Raw genomic sequence first — 14,793 nt, forward strand, 5'->3', positions numbered from 1 at the left:
TGTCACTCAGTGTCAGGGTTACTGTTGTAGCCATGGGCCTGATGAAGAGGGGGAACTTGGCCTGAGTCATAGCTGGCTAGCCCAATACCACACTTTACAAAGTGATGTACCTGAGAGAAACTCAGATTCCAAGGGGTTTCAGGTCTTTTAATTGTCCTAATTTTATAGTTTGGGTGCCAAGTTTTGAGAATGCATCTTTCTCTTTTACTTTCTGGTGCCTTGTAGGCAGCGCTGCTTAATCTTATTAGATTCCCATTTGATAAGTCCAGAGAAAAGATAGAGAGCGGGTTACCAGCAGGTGGTGAGTCCGGCTCTTTCACTAGAGCAGAGTCTCCTGATCTTTCGAGAGGATGTGCTGTACAAAATATTGTCCCTCAGGCTTCCTTTAACCTGCTGTTTTAAAACGCATAATTCCTTGACTTAAAGACCTCAGTAAATATAGTTGTGTCTCTTTAAGAAAATGATTGTTTGGTTTATTTAATCAGAAATGCATGCTTCCCCTTTTAGTTCAGTGCATTACTCTGAAGTGATTCTACAGCTTTTGCATTCAGTTGGCCAGTCAGTGCCTTCCTTATAAAGTTTAAGCTGCATGAGAAAGTTTGTAACAAGAAAATACCACTCATCCCCTGCAGTTTGCACTGTTTCTTACTCTCAAAGACAAAAAAGATTTGCATCTTTTCAGAATTCTCTTGTGTCTTTCAAATGTTCCAAAGCTCCTCACACAGAATGAGATCTCTGGTGCAGTTCTGTGAGATAGTGGCAACCATTTTGGGCACTACAAAGGCCCACAAACTACAGTGAGGTAAATGACAAGTTTTTTTAATGACTTTGTGTGAGGGTGGAATGTTGCCAGGATGTCAGGAGTGCCCCGAACCCGCTAACACCCGCCTGAACCCTGAGTCAGGCAGTTTAGCCTCATTTGAGCAACTCCAACAATCAGCATTCCCTCAGCACTGCATTGAAATGTCAGCCTAGATCATCCATTCCAGCCCCAGATTAGGGCTTGAACATGTAATCTTCTAACTCACTGAACCAAGTTGATACCCTGTTGCACCCCTGCCCCAAAGATAACTGAGCAAAGTCTCCAGGATAGCTGCCTTAAAATTTATAGTCCGTGTCATTCATAAGACATTTCAATGTTTTTTTATGGGAGAGAAACCAGCAACTGAGTTATTAGAAAAGGCTGGAAAAACATGGGCTCTTCAGCCTTGGCAGGTAGTGACCAAGTGTGGAGAAGTGACACCTCATCACCAGTGTTGTAGGATTGAGTTATGATAAAGGATTGAAGAAAGTCTCTGGGCCTTTGGCCTTGGAAGGTCCTGACTGAAAGGGAATTTCTTCATGGTACATGCTACAGTAAATCTGGAACAATATTTTAAATTAATTGAAATAAAAGGAGACAGGTTCAAAAAAGGGCAAGCAAATTTCAATCTTCTATCACTGCTTTTGCCTACGGCCACACCACCCCCCTCCACTTCTCCACCACCACACACACACACACACACACACACACACACCCCCACCGCCCCCCCCCAACCTTAAACCAGCTTATATTTCAACCCTTCCTGGGATTCACCTAGTTCTGTCGAAGGGTCATGAGGACTCGAAACGTCAACTCTTTTCTTCTCCGCCGATGCTGCCAGACCTGCTGAGTTTTTCCAGGTAATTTTGTTTTTGTTTTGGATTTCCAGCATCCGCAGTTTTTTGTTTTTGTTTTTTATCTCTGAAAAATTGATCATCACTTGGAATAGCCTGGGCAAAATGCCTAGAATTATTTAAGGAATAGTTAGATGCTGTGATGAGGTTTGGGATTGACTTTTTGGGTAAGTGGGGATAGCTGAATGGCCGCCTTGATTTGGATTGACTTGGTAATGCTTACTTTTTAGACCAGGTTTTTATCCAGAATTTTGTGATCAGTAACTTTCCAACAGCATTAATCAACATAACTTCTTTTTAAACCAAAGATGAACTTCATCTCCTTTGGAGGACTCTGGGGCATCAATTTTCAACTCCTCTCCATTCCCTGTTCTGGGTTATTTGCTGAGGTGTGGGTCTGTGCTGCGTGCAGAGTGATATGCTGCAGATGACACTGAATAGTGGGTGTGGAGAGTGCAATCCCTGTGTATAATGATTAAGACATGCAGTGCATGTATTTCAATGTTCTGTTTTAATTCTAACATCTTATCACCATTGCAGGGAACACCTTTCCAGAGTTTAAGGAGAGCGATGCCATGTTTGTTTCTGAAAGGGTAAGAAGCGTCAATACCAGTCTTTCCTTTATTTGGAGTTGATATAAATTCTTTAACATGTCAAATGAAGGCAAGGTGGATGGTGCTTCCTATGTTATAAATGCTGGGTACTTTGTTAGCAAATGTTAATGTTGGTGAATTCACCACGACAAACACTCTTCCTTGAGTCCATATTCACTGGGGAAAATTGGGCAAAAATATCATGAGTGTTTTTTTTTTAAAACCTATGATGTGTGCAGGATTTATTTTATTTTCCATTGAATATTGTACTAACAATGCCTGCACCTAGTTCCTGTGGTGGTGAGAGGTGGTGAGGAGTGGTCACCACTATTTAGAAGAAAGCAGGCTTGGATTTCCATAGCACTTTTGGCAACTGCTTGTAAGCACTTTTGAAGTATTATCACTGTTATAAAGTAGGGAAGATGACAGCCAGCTTGTGCACGGTGAGAAAACCCTCCCTCAAGTCCATAGTATGCTAAGGGTTTTTTGTCTATCCGCAGGCTCCTGATTGGGTAGATGCTGAAGAATGTCACCGGTGCAGAGTGCAGTTTGGTGTGGTAACAAGGAAAGTAAGTTCATCCTCAGCCTTTCCTGTGGATCGGGATATTTTATTATTGCTCCACGATCAGTCATAACATGCGAATCTCATCGAATGAATGGTTAAGATGTTTTGGCAGCCTTTAAACAAGGCTACTGTTGGGGATATATTCGAACAAAAGAACCTGTTTTCTACAACATATTTAAGTATGGCTTCTTAATCTATAAAAATACCTCTGGAGCGTAGTCACTGTTGTAACGTAGGGTAACACGGCAGCCAGTTGTGAACAGCAAGATAAGAAACTGGATTGTCTGGTTTTTAAGCACACAAGTATTTGTCAAACTGAGCAACGTTGGATTTTATTAATTCAATACTGTTCTATTTTTGATTCTGTTTGACAGCATCATTGCAGAGCATGTGGCCAGATCTTCTGTGGGAAGTGTTCCTCCAAGTCCTCCACGATCCCCAAATTTGGGATTGAGAAAGAAGTCCGAGTTTGTGAGCCATGTTTTGAGCAGCTGAACAAGTTAGTAACTTTGGTCTTTAACCAGGTCTGAAGTCCTACAGATTATGTGCAGGGACGGCGAGTTAGATTTCATTAATGGTATCACTGTGCACTCAAGGGCCTCCTGTTTCACCCCTCTCTACAATTGCCTAGTATCTGGATGATGCTGAGTTAAGGTAAGGCACTTCTTTTGGGGGAGGGAGGGGAGAGCACCTGAGTAAAGTCAACTCCCAAGATGCTGCACACAGACTGGAACCTGTCAAATAAGAGTTGAGGTTCAGCCTTGCTATTCTGAATGTTACAAAGGATGGTACGTAAACCCTTGGAGTTATTCCTGGTTGACATAAAACTCACGACTTGGAAGCAGCTTAGAAGCAATCACTCCTCCCCATAATGTGGCGTCATTGGATAGCTCATCTGGACAATCCTGTCACCATCTTCACTTCAGGAAACTTTTCCCACTAGTGTGTGTTAGTCAACAGGAAATGAAAAAGGTCATCAGGCATGACTTTTATTTTGTTTTTCTCCTCCTCCTGGCTGGGGACGCCATAACCTCCCCCACCCCCTCTGCTCAATGTGGTTCAAAGTTGGAACTGAAGAGAGAGGGGCAGGAGCCTATGTGCAGTCTCAGCCTACTACACTGAGCATTACTCGCTGTGCTGTGATGATCTTTTAGTAATATACTAGTAAATTATCTGTGGTTTTGCTCACAGTTGATTGATAAATTCAGTGTTTTTATCTATGCAAGGTGGTGACAGTGGGAGTAAATGTTCAGAAACATACTCCACAGAGCCACATGGTGCCTGGAGCCTGCAATGGGAGCAGTTGACTTACCAAAACTGAGCAGCAGCATTGCAGCAATTTCAAAGGCTAAGGTCGATGTAAAAATGTAACTAAAAACTTACAATGGGAAGTGAGATTTGTGAATAGTGAGCACATGCTGTGCATCACTATTTCATCAAATATTGATGGTCTTAAAGTTGGCCATTCTTTATCTGGCTTGGCATATTTGATGATGGACCTTTGGAAATGGTTGTGGGTAGAATGCAGTCTAAAATAAAGAATAAAGTACATTTGAATCATGTACAGGTGTTCAGAGTTCACACGTCAACATGTCAGTTGACCTTATCTGCATAAAAACTATTGTTTTATTGCCTTCTTCCGTGGCTGCTGTCTGGCTTGTGCACGAATAGTTTGGAACAGAAGCAAAATGTCAGCCTTCTCTGCTCCATTTCATAAGCCCAGTCAGTTGTTTTTTTTACTTTGCTGGAGGGTTATTCCACTCACTCATTCAACTTGTAAAAGAATCCTGTTGTTTGAACGGAGCAACATCTGAAATGTCCCAGTGAAATTGTGTAAGGAAATGTCTCAGAGGAGCTCCAGTCTCTGTCAATAGTCTGTAATTGTGTAGGCTGAGTGCGACAGTTCAGGTTGTTAAAGTTAAGAATACCTCAGTGTGTGTATGCCTCCATGGTGACCTATAATTTTTTTTTCACAGAAAGGAAGACCTTGACACCAGTAACATGTACGCCAAACTTTATTCTCATTGAATTGGTAGATTACAATTAAACCAATATATTATTGCCTTGTAACTTCAGCATTGTATTAATTAATTTAACCTATTGTTGTGTAAATTATATATTTAAATATCAAGATTGTTAAGACTTGAAATGGTGAAAGTTTGTTATTTAACAATGCCTATTAAATGTCGGCAGTCGGCATGTGTTTTCATTGTAGGGTAAGGAGCTTGTAATGAGTTAATGGAGTAGAGTTGTTACAGCAGTAAAACATGCTTGCCTGGATTGGAACCATTCAGCCTGTATAAATAATGCCCACATAGCCAGGACTTGTAAAGTGGGCACTGTGCTAATTGGCAATCTCTGTCTCCTTGGTGTTAGGGAATAGGAAAATTGATCAGTGTATAAAATTATCACTGCCATTGGACTGATCTGAATTGGATTAAAGTAAGTAGTAACCTTAAAAAAAGATCAAGCAATGTTGACTGCATCTCCCAGCAATAAAGTGTCCGTGTAAAAGTGCCGAGTGTGCACCAGGCATCCTTCAGTGAGGCTTCTCGAACTCGCGCATTGTGAATGTGTGCATTATCACCAAACTCTCTGATTAATTTTTCCAGTATTTCGATAGGTTCCTATTCAGGATCCAAACCCACATGAGAGCATTTCAAAATGATCAGTTCTCTCTCAACTGTCTTTTCTCCTCCCTCCCTCACTTTGCCCTGACAGTACCTTAGCAAGTTAGATGTTGTGGCAGGGACTCCAGACCCAGCAAACCATTGTGCAAAACTTTGTTACTCCATTAAACCTGATACTAGGTTGTCAAATGTATAGTGTAATAGGTTCTTGTACCAGGACAGTGTAATGGGGAATGTCCTGAGTGTACATCAGTACACACACTGTGCTGGGTCCTATGTATGAAACACTGTGGCTGTGTTAAACACAGGAGAAGGTTCCCCCTTGAACGGGTAATGGTGTGTGAGGCAGGTATTCTGGGAGCAGGTACAGACATGCTCTTGATTGCTGTAATGTTAATGAAGCGTCCTCCCATTCCCATTCAGTCACTAACAACCCTTGGGGTCATTATGGCAGAGTTTAAAAGTCGATGCACAGACTTTACCTTTGACAGGAACCCTTGTCCAACGAGACAAAGACTTATCTTTTACAATGGAGGCAGTCACCTTGTTTATTCCACCTGGGTAATGGAAGAGCCTAGCAAACAAATTCAACAACCGACTGTACCAGACTTCAGTTTCATCAAACCAGCAGCAGAAAGAATGGCAATTCTCAGAGCTTGGAAAGTGCTTGATTTCTCATCGAATTGCTTCAAGTGATGGGGTCCAATTGAAGCTGTCTCTCCTTTTCCTCTGAGCACCACAACCACAGCCTGCTGGAGCACTGTCTCCGGCACAGATTTCGGCAGGTGACCCAGTCCTGCCAGCTGTTGGTATTGCCACATGAAGGAAGCATTGGACCTCTGACCATTGACATTTAATTGCAGCGATTCCAAAACTACTAACAGATACGTGAGCTGAAATATCTGATCTACTGAAAAATAAAATGTTTACAAGTTCTTAACTCAATGGCACCTCTTGGTCTACACTCCCCAACAATTCATTGTTTTAGTGAAGTGAGGCATTGTGTTGTCATTATTATGTTTGCCTAGGCTTTCTAAACAGTAGCTGGCTCCAGTTGAGATAGTTGTCTGCATTCTTCTGTACGTGAATGCAAATCATTTATGTTATTCCAGAAAGCACAGACTTTATTGTCGTGTTTCACTTGCATTGAGAGATTGAAATGTGTTTGTTCCGCTATCTGATACAACAAAAGCTGACCTTTCTCTTCCTTTCCCAGGAAACCTGAAGTCAAGCCCGCAGCTTCAGCACCGGTTGACCTCCCCCCTGAATACCTGACTAGCCCTCTATCCCAGCAATCACAGGTAAGCAGCCACCTAGTTGGGTTCAACATGTTTTGCAGTGTCATCTTGTGCAATTACATGCTTTGATATTTGAGTTTCTGCAATGAAATGGGTTATAAAATTTCACTCTGATTGCAGTTCAGCTCACTCCTGCCACCAGTGTAAAAGCTGATGCATCAGATGTTCAAATGAAAGTAACTTTTCTAAAAACTCTGCTGTTGGTTCTGGACACTTGCACCGCTGTACCCATGGAGAGAGAGAGGTACATTGTGTACGTTGCAAACTGCTGCAGCTTTTTCCTGGCTAAGATCAACTGCCCGAACCAGTTTGAGATCCCTATTGAAATGAATGGAGACTCTCTCTGGCTTCTCTTCCCCTGTCTGGTAGTGATGAGGTTGGAGTGGCTCTGGAACAAATGGAATTTTGGTACAAGAATTTTTTTTTTTTTTTTTGATGCACACGCTGGGGAAGCATAATGAATAAGACTTTCCTTCCCCTTTAAGTAAATCATCCTTCCAGATTTGGAGACGATAGAAAACCCTGTGTATGTGCAACTTATCTTTGCCTTTAAAGTAGCCCAGAAACACATTGGACTCATGCATTTGGAGGATGCTTTCAAAATTGTGGAAGCAAGACATTGCTTTTAACATGGGAACATCACCACCTGCAAGTTCCCCTCCTGACTTGGAACATATCCTGACTTGGAGCTACATCACTGCTGTCACTGGGTCAGAATCCTGGAATTCTATAATAGTGCTGTGGGTGTACCTACACCACATGGATTCATGGTGGTTCAAGAAGCACAATTAGGGGTGGGCAATAAATGCTGGCCTCACCAGAGATGTTCACTTTTCAAGAACAAGTATTTTTTTTTAAAGTTGTTAGAATTCAGAAAATATATCTTGGTCAACCTTTGTGTCTTCTGCTTTCTGATTGTGACAGCTGCCTCCCAAACGTGATGAAGCTGCCTTGCAGGAGGAAGAGGAGCTTCAGCTGGCTATAGCCTTATCACAGTCTGAGGCAGAGGAGAAGGAGAGAATGGTGAGTAACAGCACTGGACAGCCTTAACCACATGAGGAACAAAGCCAGCACTGTGCAGGGGCTGTTGTTGTATCCTCATGGAATGCTTGCATTGCGTTAGGTATCAAACCACAAATGAAATCTTATCGAGGGAAGATGTACAGTTCTAAGCTCTTGGCCACAGTTCTATGACTTCTTGCTCAAAGTGTGTTTAAGGTCCTCTGCCTGTACTACAGAACAATGAATGTGACAGTTTTAGAAAAGATCTATGTATTTTCTTTAGACTCTTTTTTTTGACTGGATCACTAACCTTTCACAAAAGCTCAACACTTAAAAAGAAATAAGGCATACTTGAATATTCAGTTTAACAAAAGCAAAATGCTGCAGATGCTGGAAATCTGAAATAAAGACAGTAATTGCTGGAAATCATACAGCAAGCCGTGCAGCATCTGCGGAGTGAGAAGCAGAGTTAACATGCGTGGAAGTTGATTGTTGATAACAGACAGACTGTACACTGAGCTACATGAATTGATAGGCAGTTAATGTACACTCACTCCTTTTATTGAGAATTGACCTGAGACTTCTCCCTGTACAGAGACAGAAGAACACTTACTCCATGTACCCAAAGACTGACCCAACACCAGTCACTTCTTCAGCCCCACCAGTCAGCAGCTTGTATTCATCTCCTGTGGTAAGAGTTCATTGCCAATTTTTGAATGTTATTAATCGATTTGCGGGAGAGTTGGCATTACTGTGTGTATAAGATGCCCCGCTCACCACTTAGTTGGTGAATAAAAATGAACCTGATGTTATCCTTGCTGAATAGAGGGAAAAAAATTGCTTTTATGAAGTGCCCTCCACAGTGTCAGAATGTGTCAATGTGCTTTCCAGCCAATCATCGTTACTGTTGTAATACTTGGCAGCCATTTTGTGCACAGCAAGTTCCCACAAAAGCATTGAAGTACATGATCAGTTGATCTATTTTAGTGATGTTTGTATCCTTGCTTGATGCCCATGAATGTCAGCTTCTTACTGGAGTTACAGGTTGCTTAGGAGAGAGGAGCACCACACTGGCCCTGAAGCAGAAAGGCAGCTGGTAATGTCTTTACTGTAACACCAGAGAGGTTAGCTAGAGCACAGAGACCTGGAACCTCATGGGTTACCTGGTACATTTGCCCATTGAGTGGTCATGGCAGCTCTCACAACTCAAAAATTTAAACTGCCCCACTTAATTATAATCTGATTGGGTTATGAGAGCAAGTGCTTTCACTGTGTCGTTGAGAGAAAAGGGTTGGCGATGTTGAATGTACAATGCTAATAACTAGAATATGATCTTGTATTTTTCCCTTACAGAACTCATCTGCTCCGACAGCCGAGGAGATTGACCCTGAGGTGAAGAACAATCCGTGTTGTTAACTCAAAAGTGAATTTAGAATGATTTTCAAATGTAGAGAAATAACGAGACACAATACCTTGTTTCTCTGACTTTGTCCTTTTTCTTTTTAAACAAAAAGCTGGCTCGATACCTGAATCGCAACTACTGGGAGAAGAAGCAGGAGGAGGTTAGAAAGAGTCCCACCCCTTCTGCCCCAGTTTCTGTGGTGGAGTCTGTCTCACAGCCCATTGAAATACACACAGCTCCTGTCACACTAGTGGAGGTAAATGGTGGGGAGAAAGGGCTGTGGGCTTTTTAATTGCTTTTTTCCAAAAAAAAAAGCACATGAAATGAACTCTGCTTCGCATCCCATATAACGGCCTCAGACTCGGTATCTGTTTCCCTTTGCGGTTCAGCAGCAGTATCAGAACGGAGAGTCCGAGGAGAACCATGACCAGTTCCTGAAGGCACTGCAGAACTCAGTGGTGACGTTTGTGAACCGGATGAAGAGCAACCACATGCGCGGCCGCAGTATCACCAACGACACTGCGGTGCTGTCCTTGTTCCAGTCCATCAACAACATGCACCCTCAGCTCCTGGAGCTCCTGAATCAGCTGGATGAGAAGCGCTGTGAGTACAAGAGGCCCTGGGGAAGGGCGCAGTTAACTCGGTATCTTTGGGCTGGGGGAAAGCTCTATATTCTGGTCTCCATATTATAAAAGGAAATTAGAAGCACTGGAAAAGGGATAAAAATGATTTACAAAGATGATAACAGAACTGAGGGTACAACTAAAGCTTTAGAAAAGCTGAGGCTGAGAGGTGATCTGATAGAGGTCTTTAAGTCTATCCTGTTGAGCTCCATCATAATTTTAGTAATTGTGTTCCCATTTGTGGGAATTCCAGAGCAAGTGGCCATAAATAGAAGATGGTCACTGGTATATCCAATTTAGGAGAAACTTCTTTATCCAGAAGGTTGTTGGAATATGGAGCTCACTACCATATCTTGAGGCAGTTAGCACGGATGCATTTCAAGGGGAAGTACAGTCAGGGGAAAAGTAGAAGGATTTGTTGATGGGCTGAGATCAGGTAGGGTGGGAGAGGCATCGTGTAAAACATAAACGATAAGAGCTGTTGGGTTGAATGGCCTGCCTCAATGCTTTAAGAATCAGCTGGGGTTCCCGCCCACCCATCATCCAGTAGTCTGTCGGTGTGTGTTGGCACAAGTCTGGGAACAGCCCATCTGATACTGGACCTGGGCTGTGGTATCCTGTAGTGGCAGGAAAGGGGCCGAAAGTAGATGTGACTTTCCTGCTATCAAAGGATGTGGAATTCTCAATGGTTATTCCCTGTCTTGAGTCCTCAAATCTACGAAAGCTTCCTCAGTCCAGTTCTTCACTTATAAAACACTCTCATAATTAAGTTGTTAGTATTTTACCAACTGCTGCCCCACTCGACTTTGTTCAACAGCTAATGGTTAGCATGCACTCTTCTGTGCTTCAGTTTACATTGTATGTCATGGAAGCCCAGTTGGCCACTGCACTTGCCAATACCTTCCTTAACAGTAAGGGCAGGCAGAAAAAGACACTCGAATACACCCTCGATTCACGTTGCCAGTGAGTGTTGGAACTGAATGGGAAGCTTTTGGCGGCAATATCGGGCAGCCAGCTTGGTATTGTGGGTATTGAAAAGAATAGCAAGGTAGGAATTGGCAGGCATTTTTAAAGTCCTAGTTTTATATTCTGAATCTCTAGCTCATTAGTTATTAACTCTGCAGCAGCACCTGAACCATTTAAGATATTTGACAAAGGAACTGTGGGAGAAATGAGGAGATTTGGCCTTTTTTACACAGCGAGTTGTCACGACCTGGAACGCACTGCCTGAAAGCGTGGTTGGAACAAACTTAATAGTAACTTTCAAAAGGGAACCCGATAAGACTTGAAAGGTGAAAATTTGCAGGACTGTTGAGGAAAGACCGATGGAGTAGAGCAAATTGGATAACTCTTTCAAAGAGCTAGCACAGGCGCAATTGATTGAATGGCCTCCTGTGTTCTGTGGACTCCAAAGGCAATACTTTATGGAATAAAAACTGAATTCACACGCCTTGCTCCACAGGGACTTATAAAATCCCCTGTTAGAAGCTTTGTTTTTCTCAAGACAGTCTGTGATGGGCTGTTGGTGAAACGTACAATCCAAGTGGATACTTATTCTAATGTGGAAGTAATTTTTTTGTTGTGGTATTTCAGTGTATTACGAAGGTCTGCAGGACAAACTGGCCCAGATCCGGGATGCACGTGGAGCACTGAATGCCCTGCGCGAGGAACATTGCGAGAAGCTACGGAGAGCAGCCGAGGAGGCTGAACGCCAGCGACAGATCCAGTTAGCACAGAAGCTAGAGATCATGAGACAAAAGAAGCAGGTGTGTGTGTGGAAATGGAGGAACTGTCGCTACAGTCGGGGTTTTGTTTAACGTCCATTGAACATCCCCTTCCTCGCCCGCACCCACGTGGATTTATAAAGTTCCAAGACCTCAGAAGATTTAAATGTGGGCATAGAAAGAGCTTGCACTAACCTAATGTCTTTCACAACGCAAGACGCCCCAAAGTGCTTTACAAGCTAGTTAGGCGTTTTTGATGCAGAATCACTGTTGTAACGCAGCAAAACTCCATAAACAGCAACGAGATCAATGACAAAGTGTTTTGTGGGATGTTGGTTGAGGTCTAAGTATTGGCCAGGATATCAGGGAGAGCTCCCCTGCTTCTATTCCAATAATGTCAGGGTATCTTTATCATTCCCAGGAAAAGGCAGACTGGGCCTTGGTTTAACATCTCATCCAAAAGAGCCCATGTAGGGATAGCATTTGCTCTTTCTATTTCTCCCAGCGCAGTTCCTATTTAAATTCCATGACGTATGAAATTGGGTGTCCATGAGAGCCTTCTCGTGAGTAACTCTTTCTTACCTTCCTCAGTTTCTGCCCTTTGGCCTCTACATAATTGTGCCAACTGAATGTTTTGTGTCCTATTTGATCCACTGTATGCTATTAATCACATTGTGTGAAGTGCAGCATAAGCAATGCATCAGACTTCAATTAAACCTGGCACTCCCATTCAATCTGAATCCTCTATTATTCTGCTCCAGTCCTTGCCCCCTGCTAGTGGTATGTATTTCTCAGTAATTCCAGGTGCTTCTCTAAATCTCCTGTCAATCTTGAAGTCGGTGAGTTCTGAACTGTTTGTTTTATTGTGCCTTAGGAGTATCTGGAGATGCAGCGACAGCTGGCCATTCAGAGGCTGCAGGAGCAGGAGAAGGAGCGGCAAATGCGCCTGGAGCAGCAGAAGCAAACCATCCAGATGCGAGCGCAGATGCCAGCCTTCCCATTGCCATATGCACAGGTTAGAGTGGGTACCTGGGAGAGGATAGTGCAGCTGTAACCCAGTTGGGATAGAGGGAATGCCCTGAAAGTGAGAGCAGACTTCAAGCAGGTTAATAAATTTGACAGAATGCTGTGATTGTATTGCAGCTTTGTACAGTTAATTGATTGTAGTGCAATTTTCCCTTCTTGACAGTTTTTTATACAATTCATAGGTATATTTATTGTAATTTACAAGATTAAATTGTAATCCACCTACAAGATTTGTTTTGTGTTTAGAAGGGGGATTGAAGAGAGAGTGTAGGAAAGAGATTATCACTGACACAAATAACTCAGTGCCCTGCTGTTTGCAGTCTGTTCTCACCAGGCTTTGCTTTGCCTTTCTCTGCATCTTATGCGATCAATCCGCTACATAATGATTGGCAAACCAGTTCCAAAGTTCAAAGAAGTTGTTGTTTGATAGGGCGCGATGTCTGTAAACACGTGTGAGGGGAATTGGATTTTAATTTCACCTCTGGGTTCAGGCACCATCTTAAAACTGCTCCAAGTTTACTGTTGCAGTTTGACATCTGATTTTATAACTCCTTTGTGCGTCTCTGTATAGATCACACCTTTGTGAGTTTTATACTACTTCAGTTCATTTTCGGAAGGGAAAAAATGTACTCTTGTCCGTTTGTCTTCAATAGTATAAGTTCCCTTGATATGCTGAGGACTATATTCTGTAGATTCCCACACTGGTGGTACAGTATGTATGGCTATGCAGTGAAAATGAACATTTGTTTGATATGGGCTGTCAAAGGGCATGTCTGAAACCTCCACCTGATTGATATGCTGATTCATTGTGTGGTACTTACAAGGGTAAATCACGGCATCAGTCATTTAAGTGATTAATCTTGGCACTGCTGTTTAATCTGAATTTCTCCTTCTACCTAGCTCCAGTCCATGCCTCCTGCTAGTGGTGTTATGTACCAGCCTGCAGGTCCAACCAGCTTCCCTGGCACTTTCAGCCCTGCAGGCTCAGTGGAAGGATCTCCTATGCACTCAGTATACATCAGTCAGGCAGGACAGCCAGGCACTGGACCGTATTCCTCCATGCCAGTCTCTGGAGCAGGTGAGATGCAGCTAGGTGCCCAAAGCACTCCAAGGTAGTGACACAGTGGTAATTTCACTGGACTCTTAATCCAGAGGCCCAGGCAATGCTCTGGAACACGGGTTCAAATCCCACCACAGCATGGTGTAATTTAAATTCAATTCATAAATCTGGTTTTAATAATTAATTAATAAAGCTAGTTTCAGTAATGATGACCAAGGCAACTATCATCCATTGTTGTGAAAACCTATCTGGTTCATCTAATGCCCTTTAGGGAAGGAAAATCTGCTGTCCTTACCTGGTCTGGCCTACATGTGACTCCAGACCCACTGCTCTCTGTATTGACCTCCTCAGCTCAAGGGCAATTAAGGATGGGTAACAAATGCTGGCATTGCCATCAACACTCATATCCCATGAAATAATAAATAAAAACAGTTTAAATGCTGCTGTTTGTTTACATACAACACTTCTGCTGAATATAGCCACCCTTACTCCTGATTCAGCAATTCTGTGCACCTGGAGGGAACAGATCATGGACAAACTTGGATTTGGGACCAGTGGATACCAGAAGACCAGAGGTGCTGATATCTCTCAAACTGACAGTGGTGCTGCCACTGTGAAGTATTTGTCTTTATTGGTGTTCCAGAACGTGCCATTAACAAATTCTCTCAGGGAAACAAAATCCCTGATCTCTCTCCAGACTGTGACAGCTATTGTTTCTGATCGTGAGCCCCTGCAGCACTTGTGTATTAATGGAAATTAGGTGTATCCTACAGAAGAGAGATCACTCCATTTGTGGTTGGGATGTGAATGCTGCCCACAGTTATTGTCCATTCCTAGTTGCGCTGAGGAGGTGATGGGCCATCTTAAAGTGCAGCAGAAATTGGCTTTTACAACCGCGTGGTTTGCTAGGTCACTCCAGAGTACTGAAAGGGCTTTGGTTATGTGTAGACCAGACAGGATAGGGAAACTGTTCCCCTGCCTGGTGCCATCTGACAAATTGAGTTTTGCGACTTTCCAATCACTGGTTTACTAGTCCAGTACCATAACCATTGCAATGTGAGCACTTGCATTTATATAGCACCTTTAACATAGTAAAACGCCCCAAAGCACTTCACAGGAGTGTTAGTGAACAAAATGTTGACACTGAGTCACTTTCAGAGGGTAGTGGAGCAGATGACCAAACGCTTAGTCAAGGATGTAGGTTTTAAGGAACG

General features: G+C 42.9%; 1 protein-coding gene across 4 annotated transcripts in view; it reads left to right on the forward strand.

Moving 5' to 3' along the window:
* hgs (hepatocyte growth factor-regulated tyrosine kinase substrate) overlaps nt 1-14,793 on the forward strand; it is a 33,942-nt gene that overhangs the window by 15,013 nt on the left and 4,136 nt on the right. For 3 of the 4 annotated variants that reach the window (XM_041217313.1, XM_041217315.1, XM_041217316.1), the window contains exons 6-18: nt 2,197-2,249; nt 2,750-2,818; nt 3,189-3,313; nt 4,791-4,817; nt 6,661-6,745; nt 7,667-7,765; nt 8,340-8,435; nt 9,098-9,136; nt 9,259-9,402; nt 9,536-9,749; nt 11,363-11,535; nt 12,368-12,508; nt 13,420-13,597. In XM_041217313.1, the coding sequence (XP_041073247.1) occupies nt 2,197-2,249; nt 2,750-2,818; nt 3,189-3,313; nt 4,791-4,817; nt 6,661-6,745; nt 7,667-7,765; nt 8,340-8,435; nt 9,098-9,136; nt 9,259-9,402; nt 9,536-9,749; nt 11,363-11,535; nt 12,368-12,508; nt 13,420-13,597 (1,443 nt within the window). The remainder of the gene's footprint in view (nt 1-2,196; nt 2,250-2,749; nt 2,819-3,188; nt 3,314-4,790; nt 4,818-6,660; nt 6,746-7,666; nt 7,766-8,339; nt 8,436-9,097; nt 9,137-9,258; nt 9,403-9,535; nt 9,750-11,362; nt 11,536-12,367; nt 12,509-13,419; nt 13,598-14,793) is intronic. The other variant, XM_041217314.1, reaches the window with a different exon arrangement.

The sequence above is a fragment of the Carcharodon carcharias genome, chromosome 22 (assembly GCF_017639515.1).
Source record: "Carcharodon carcharias isolate sCarCar2 chromosome 22, sCarCar2.pri, whole genome shotgun sequence".
Lineage (NCBI taxonomy): Eukaryota > Metazoa > Chordata > Chondrichthyes > Lamniformes > Lamnidae > Carcharodon > Carcharodon carcharias.